This window comes from Lontra canadensis, unplaced genomic scaffold, assembly GCF_010015895.1.
Source record: "Lontra canadensis isolate GAN:19392208 unplaced genomic scaffold, GSC_riverotter_1.0 scaffold25, whole genome shotgun sequence".
Taxonomy (NCBI): domain Eukaryota; kingdom Metazoa; phylum Chordata; class Mammalia; order Carnivora; family Mustelidae; genus Lontra; species Lontra canadensis.
Window position 1 is genome coordinate 8,189,581 of NW_022631019.1, and position 8,364 is coordinate 8,197,944.

The 8,364-nt window shown below is 55.9% G+C and overlaps 1 protein-coding gene across 1 annotated transcript; it reads right to left on the reverse strand.

Annotated features, from left to right (window-relative positions):
- Position 1: 1 nt before the first annotated feature.
- MAD2L2 (mitotic arrest deficient 2 like 2) lies at positions 2-5,503 on the reverse strand. Its single transcript, XM_032863409.1, has 9 exons — positions 5,379-5,503; positions 4,931-4,982; positions 4,719-4,837; positions 3,178-3,249; positions 2,518-2,618; positions 1,581-1,675; positions 1,182-1,255; positions 605-697; positions 2-346 (listed from the first exon to the last, which is right to left on the reverse strand). The coding sequence occupies exons 2-9, from the start codon at positions 4,968-4,970 to the stop codon at positions 305-307; spliced, it is 636 nt and encodes a 211-aa protein (XP_032719300.1). The 5' UTR covers positions 4,971-4,982; positions 5,379-5,503; the 3' UTR covers positions 2-304.
- Between the last annotated feature and the right edge of the window lie 2,861 nt (positions 5,504-8,364).

Here is an 8,364-nt window from a genome sequence, read left to right on the forward strand (position 1 = left end):
CTCAGCCCTCGGGGCCATTTATTGAAACAACTCACAGCACAGTATTCGAGACAGACAGTGTTGGCCGGCCAAATCCCAGGAGGCTAAGATCAGAAATCACAGTCCGAGCATCCGTCCCTGCCTTCCTGGGAAGAGTTTCTCCATGAAGGCAAGCAGCCCTGAGCAGCGCCGTGCTGGAGGGTGGGTGGTCCATACACAAAGGCAATAAGAGCACTTGGAATCAGGGTGGCCCTACAGCACTGCCCTAGGCTGGGGCCCCCAGTGTCCAGCGGTGGGAGCGTCCACGGTGGGGGCAGGCACACCCTCAGCTGCTTTTATGAGCTCGCTCTTCCACGTAGAGCTGCATCTGGTGGACAGGAGTACACAGACAAGGTCAGGAGGACAGCCCGGGCACCTCCTGAGGAGTGCCCACAAGCCCCAGGCAGATAGATCTCTGCCAGAGGCTGGGGTTGTGTGGCGCAGCCACCGGTTAAGAGAAAGGCAGTTTGGAGCCTGACACCAGGCACTCCCTGGTCGTCTCCCACACGCCTTGAGCCACGCAGAAGCCTCTGGCAAGGCCTCAGCACACCTTCCATAAAGCTTACCAGGTACCCACACAGCTCACCTTTAAAATGTCTGACGTCATGGTTTTTAGTGGGATCAGCCGGGGGTCGTGCATGTGGACATCCTGCTCGTCTGCCAGGATCCAGGGAAAGTCCTAGGGTGGGAGACCGGGGGACGCTAGACTGTGGCCTGCCCTCACTTCGCGACCCCCTCCCTCTCCAGAGCTGGGGATCCTCAGACTTCAGGGAACAGCAGAATCACTAGGGAGCTCCCGGCAGGACAGATGCCCAGGCTCCTGAGAGGGCGAGTCTACAGATCCAAGCTGGGCTGGGAACCCAGTGGTTTAACTGGCCCCAGGCACCAATTCTGAATCGGGGGGAAGGGGTGGCATCGAGAACTGCCACCGAGCCAGCAGCCCCAGGACATGGCTCCGCCCTCCTCTCCGTGCTGAGTGCCCAGGCTGGGCAATGACAAGCGTGTGACCACCCAGGAGACATACCACAAAAAGCCACCAGCTGCTGGGCACTGCCGTAAGCAAGGTAATGAGCGCACTGTCAGCGGCACCCCTGCCTGCTCTGGTTTTCAGGGCCTCCCGGTTGCTTCTTCCTGCCCACCTTCCCCAGCCCATCTCATCTCACCTTGATGACCTGAATCTTCTCCATGTTTCGTGTGGCAGCTTCTCTCGTGTGCACTAAGACAGTGAAGGTACAGCCTGAAGAGGCAAGAGTTTGGTCAGGGCCGGGCCACCTCATGCCTGCCACTGGGCATAGCCTCTTCCCACCTCCCCAGCTGGCTCGGCAGCCCCCCAAGAGGAGAAGAGTGGAAACCAAGGACCAGGACAAGACACAGTCAGTAGGGAGCCCGAAGCGGGTGGAAATCAGGGTAGCTTCCTGGAGGAGGTGGACTCTCAGAGAAGTTCTAAATGGCAGGAAGGAAGAGAGGCGGCTTGCTGCAGCCAAGTAGGAACCTGAGAACACAGACCAAGCCAAGGGAGCCCTGGCCATGCCTGAGGGCGGGGGCGTGGGGGGTGAGCACACCTGGAGGGTTGTGGTCCAGGACAGCATCACATACACTAATCTTCAGGATGAAGGCTCGGAGCAGCTGCTCCACATGAGACAGCAGGGAGTCTGAGCTGGAAGGAGAAAAGGAGGGTCTCCCATCACCCTGGCGCCCCCTCCCACCAGCAGGCAGTCAACCCTGGGAGCAGGCCTGGGGGCCCAGAGCCCCTCTCTGCTTCTGAGTGTGTTGGTTTCTAAGGGCCTGGCTACTTATCTTGTCTACACAGTTAAAACCATCTGAAAACCAATGTCAAGTGCCATCCCAAACTAAGTCCAAATGGGACACAGGGAGCCCCAGTAGGTCGTTCTAATATGCAGCCCAGTCTGAGAACAAGGACACAGCCCAAGCCTGTTCATACCCTGGGACACCAAGCCAGGAAGGGAGAGGGACTGCCTGAGCCTACACCTTGCCCCAGGAAGCCAGCAGCTGACCAGCCAATACCCTTGCCCAAGGTCAGCTTCTGGTTGCCTACAGACTGGACACTTGACTAGAAAGGCAGAAAACTGGGTCTGTGTCCTAACTCTGTCACCATTTGGGTGACCCTGGGTAGCTCATGTCATCTCTCCGGTCCTTATCCATCTGGAACATCAGGTTGGGACTAGCCCTTCAGCAACACTATGATCTTCCAGGTGTGGACATCACAGAGGTTACATGGAGAGAGCACTGGGTGGCCAGCTGTGGCTCGGCTGCTAACAGGCCTTGGGATGGTGCACCTTGCCATTCTCTTTACCAAGCTTCCTGGAGTAGGTGGACTCTCAGAGGGGTTCTAAAGGGCAGGAAGGAAGAGAGGCAGCTTGGTGCAGCCAAGGAGGGACCTGAGAACGCAGACCAAGCCAAGGACTTCGGGGGCTGCCGTGAGACCCGTTTCTAGAGACTTCACAGCAGTCTCCAGGAGACCAGGAAGAAGCAGCTTACCTGATGGACAGCAGTGGCGGCTGGGTGATTTCAAAGACGAATTTCTCCACTGGGCGGTGCTCTTTGTCCAAAATCACCACCACCACCTTCTCCACGTCATTCTGCAAGAACAGGAATCCCCTATTCCAGAACCAGGTAACCCACCACTACCACCACCTCCCCGCCCCAGGGAGGATGGGAAGGACCCACGCACAGCCCTGTTCAGCTTCTAGGCTGAGGGTCCCTGAGAGCCCAGAAGGTTTGAAAAGTTCAAGTAGGCACACTCCCTGACATGAGTGGTACAGACTGAGACAGGAGAGGCTGCCTGGGCCTTAATGGGGCTACATCTCAGAGAGAAGGAGGAAACTCTGAGGGGCCAAGCCCAGACAGAACTTAGGGGTGGGAAGAGAAACAGACGTGAGCTCTGGGGCAGTCAGGCCCCAATCAGCCAGCTCCACTCACCAGGGCTCCCGGGCCCCAGCACACAGGCTCATGTGTCCTGACATCTGTCCCTGGGCAGGGACACTCCAGGACAATCCTGTACCCACTCCAGGGTACAGGAGACAGGCTTTAGGGTGTAAAGTCATTGGGGACCCTGCATGGTCCTAGCATCACCCCATCCTGGAGTGCTGAAGGAACAGACTGGGGGTAGAGGTGGGCTGGGGGACTTGGTGCCCTCACCTTCTCCAGGAGTGGCTTGACACAGTGCAAGGTGTCCTGGATATACTGGTTCAGCTCCGGGTGGCAGGACATCTACACACAACCCCATGATGGCTCGTGAGGCCTGAAGCACCAATGGGAAACCACCCAACACCCCTCCAGGAGCCCAGGGAGAGAGGCCGGCAGCTCCCTAGGGCTCCACACCCAAGACACTGACTTCCCATCATGGGGCTAAGAACTGTGAAGTTAGAAGAATTCAGTCCCAACATCAGCACTTAATATAGCATTGGGGGTTTCTAATGGGTCCATGGGCTCCTCCAGGGGGTGAGAAGTCCCTAAATTGTGTGTATTTGGGCATACAAGCATTTTTCCGAGAGAAGGGATTCAAAAATTTAATCAGTTTTCAAAAAATTGAGAATCTGGAACTAAGAGCTATGTGGTCTTAGGTAAATCACTTAGTTTCTCTGAGCTTGACTTATTTCATCTGTGCAAAATCTCGTAAAGACAAAGTGAAGAGTGGATAAGCACCCAGTACACAGCAGGCGCCCAATAAACGCTATTCTGTTTTCACTGTACATCCTTCAAGCCTCCACCACCTTCCAGTATGGGGTCATCCATTTATTTTAACATTTACGAAGTGCCTTCTAAGGGGCCAGCACTTCTAGAGTGGGGAGAGGGGAGCACATACTTACTGCTTTGTCTGCCTTTTGGACCTGAGACAACCCATTACAATGAAGGCTGAAGGAAAGCACCTGAGGTTTCTAGGAATCACCTCCTCAAAGCAATCATTCATTCATCAGCCTCAGGAGCTCTTTTAAATACAACCATGCCCCACGGGCAACTCTGATCCCAGGGCCTGGTCCCTAACTTCAGGCAAGAGGAACTCCAAGTTCAGAGGGGACGAAAAGCAAAGTCACTGCAGCAGGGGTGGGAGGCTGTCAGGCTATCAACTGAGAACTGGAAGGCAAGGCCAGGGGCACCTGGGTGGCTCAGTGGGTTAAGCCTTTGCCTTTGGCTCAGGTCATGGTCTCAGGGTCCCGGGATCGAACCCCACATCGGGCTCTCGACTCGGCAGGGAGCCTGCTTCCTGCCCCCTCTCTGCCTGCTGCTCTGTTCTTGTGATCTTTCTCTCTACCAAATAAATAAAATAAAATCTTAAAAAAAAAAAAAAAAATAGAAGCCAAGGCCAGCCTGCTGGTGAATGTGGTGGGGGAAGGGGCCTGAGCCTGCAAGTGGAGGATGGTTCAAAAATCCACCCTCTAGGGACCCCTGGGTGGCTCCGTTGGTTAAGTGGTTAAGCATCTGCCTTTGGCTCAGGTAGTGACCCCAGGATCCTGTGACAGAGTCCCACATCGGGGTCCTTGCTCCTTGCTCAGCGGGGAGCCTGCTTCTCCCTCTGCCTGCTGCTCCCTGTGCTTGTGCTCACTCTCTCAATCTCTCTGACAAATAAATAAAATCTTAAAAAAAAAAAAAATCCACCCTCTACCCACCCTGTGGTGACCCAGTGGCCCCCGCCCAGATGCGCGGGGGGGGGAGGGGGGGTCGGGTGGGGGAGCGCTCACCTGGACAGGCACGTTGTACTTCTTACGCTTCTGGAAGATACCCACCGGGTAGACCTCGCGCACGTAGAGGATGAGGTGCACAGCTACCTCCAGGAACTCGCAGAGCACGTCGGCCACCACTGCCAGGGGACAGAAGCCGGTGAGCTGGGAAAGCCCGCCGGCCCAGGCACCCCTCGCCCCCCACCCGGAGTCCACAGGCCCCGCCTCCCTACCTTGACCAAAGTTGAGGTCCTGGCGCGTGAGCGTGGTCATCCTTACCGCCACCTAGGGAGTGCGGCAGGAGTGGAGGCTAGTTCCAAGGGGCAGGGAGCCGCAGGGTCCGCCGGCCTCCACCGCCCCCTCCCCTCCATCTGGGGTCAGGACGGCCCCCCTTCACACAAAATCAGGGCCGCTAGAATGGGCCCTCCCCCCGCGCTGGCGTCCCAGCTCGGGGACATCAGCTGCGCCCGATAGCCCTGCTTCCTCGGTGGGCAGGAAAGGCCAGAGCTGGGCGCATGGCCTCAGAGGGAACGGCGGGTTGCGCAGGCCCGCGAGCGTAAAATGGGACGCGCGGAGAGCGAAACTAGGCTGGAATAAGACTCCCCCCGCTCTGCCTGGCCGGAAACCTCCCGCGAGGGAGCCCCACCCCCTCCCCTCCTCTCCCCTCCCCTCCCCCGGTACCGGCTCCGGCTTCGGGGCCCGGCTCGGGGCCCGGCCCCGACGCGGGGAACCAGCGACCCAACCACTCGCGCCTCCCGCTCAACCAGCGGCCTGGAAGCAGCTCCGTGATGTCCGCGCGGCGCTCCCGCAGGTCCTAGTGACCGCCTCCGGCCACGCCCACTTTCCCGCGCAGCCAACCGTGGGGGCGGGAGGGAGGAGCAGTCGGGGGCGGAGCCTGGGAGGGGCGGGGCCGGCCTTGGCGCCAAGGTCCTTAGGCCGCGCTACCTCCCTTCCCTTTGGGGTGGGCTCGAAAAATGACAGCTTTGCAGATCGCTAAGCATTTTGCTCCCTAGGCCATCTTTCTCGCTTTGGGAAGCTCTGAGAGGGGGCGGATAGGTGGTGCTGGTGAGAACCAGGTGGAGGGCACAGCGGGGGACTAAGACAGCGACATCTACTGCTAGCTCCAGAGTCACCATACCCGGACCTCAGCTGCCCAACCGAAAGCGAATCCGCCGGCTCCGGGGGCGGGGACAGCGGAAGACAGGGTGCACCAGGGACGCCCCAGTCCCGCCCCCACCCGGAAACTAAATGCAGCCTGGGTTTACCTCCCAAGGAGATAAAACCTCCCCGGCCCAAGCATTATAGGGGTAGCTGCCCTTAATAGGGTGCCAGCCCTGTGCGAGGCCCCGGGCTAAGTGTGCCAGCGGATTATCTCACTAAATCCTCAAACCAAGTCCGCGGGACAAGTACTATGATTGTCCCCACTTTACAGATGAGCCAAACGAGGTTCAGAAGGGTGAAGTAACCTGCCCGAATCACACATCTTTCGAGGGAGGGGATGCGTGGAGTTGTCCTCGGCCACAAACACTTTACAGTTTTGGAATCCCCTAGAGACACGGACTCTGGAAGGGCTGAGAGGCCCTTGGGATATAATAATAGTAATGTTAATCGTCACTAGTACGTATTGAACATTTATCTGTGAAGCACTGATTTCTTTAATTCCCTCATTAACCCTCAGAGCAAAGCACCCATTTCCTAGCCCCACTTCATAGATGGTAAACAGACTCAGTGATGTTCCCTAATTTGACAAAATCTCACAGCTGGTAAACAAACCCAGTTCTGACTTCTAATCTGACTCCAGAGCCTCAACTCATTTTCAGCCGCTTTATCTTATAGGTGGGAAAACTAAGGTCAGAGGAGCATGACCACAAACTTGGGGAGCCTTCCCTGACCTCTGGGGACATAAGAGCTTGTCAGGAGTCACGCCCACCTGTGGGTACACAGATCTTGCCATCAACGTTTATCAGTTACAGTTCAGTATTAGAAACCTGCACTCCTTTTCACTCCGGATGCCTTCAAACCTGCATTTGCCCACTTCTGCTGGGGTGAATGCAGGGGAAAGGATAAGTAACCTGGTCCATTAAGCCAGGAATACCAACAAAGCATTTCTCAGAAGCAGTCCTAGGAAATCTGGATCAGAATCCCTGGGGAGCCCATTTAACACCTGGAACCCAAGGCTCGCTGACCTACTGGACCAGTCTGGGTGCAAAGTGGGGTATTGGCCCTTTAACAAATTCCCCAGGTGCCCCGATGCCCCCAAAAGTATGGGGATGGCCGTAGCAGTCTGGGCTGTTCCCAAGGAAAGTCTGCATTTCATGCAATTTCCAGGCTTACCCCAAAGTGATAGATGAATTATTTCAAGAATTGATACACTGGCAGCCCATTTCGGGCTTGTAAACAGTGTCCCCTGCCTCCTTGAGATTTAATCATCTTGGATACTTTAGCACTAGAGACAGAGGTCCTTCTTTGTCCCTCTCTGGGGCTGTTCAAGCAGCTTTTCTCACTGGCGACAGGAAGTGGCAGTCTTTCAGGGGCGGGGCGGGGGGTCCAGGGGCAATTCCTTGTAAATTGTTTCTTAGGATTGGATCTGGGGTGGGAAATTCAGAGTCCAGCTACTCCTGCGGGCTGGCTTCAGGGTACAGTGTGAGCAACATGGGAACTCATGCCTGGTCCCCAGCCTTAGCCCCTGCCCTGAGAAGACACAGTGCAAGCCACCTGTTGGTCTCCTGACCCACGGAGCTAAAGCACGTCAAAGAAACCTTGGCGGACATACGACCCAACACTCAACATCTTTCAGACACAGAAAATGAGGTCCCAACAGCCTCTGTTTGACTCCGGGGCACCTCCTAGAAACTCATGGACGAAATGCCTACGTTTGGGGCTTTGGATTCAAAGCCAGCCATAAGCAGAGGAAGGCAGGCTGGGAGACAGATGAGGAGGGATTCAAACTGATCTGCTCCTTCACCCCCAAAAGGCCTCTGTCTTTGTAAAATGAACAGGCTGGACAGATGTTCCCTAAACCCCTGACGGCCATGGGTTTGGGGGGGGCGGTAAGAAGCTGGAGAGGGGTGGGGGGCCAAGGGAGAGCTCTAGGAGGACTCATCTGTCAATTTTATCCATAGGGCTCTGCGGCAACTGGCTTTCTAGATCTTAAGCACATCAGTGTGATGGATAGTCTTGGGACCCAGATTACATTATGGGGTTAATTTTTTACATTTTTGAATACCCATTTGCTGGGAGACTGTTTTTCAAAGTTATTTGCATATTTTTCATCATAATGACAATATGTAGAAGGGCATCTGGGAGGAAAGGATGGATGTTTAGGAGGAGGGAGCTTATTTGCCAACTGGAGCAGGTCCCTGAGGGTCTGCAATGAGGACAGAAAGAAAATCATTCTCAAGAGACATCGATATTGAAACCAAGAGAAGGCAAGGTGTAACAAAGTCTTGCAATGACCAAGGCCTTCAGGGGCAAAGGAAGATTCCTGGGGTCCCCCTGAACAGACACGCAACGAGTGAACTGGTTATAACAACGGGCACTGGAGTGTCCAGACCCCTGAGATGCTTCCAAAGTCCTCCCAGACTGAGAGACTCAACATTCTTCCCATCCCTGCCTAAGATTCCTAAAATGCCAAACACAGGAGTGGGCGGGGGGGGGGGGGCAGTCA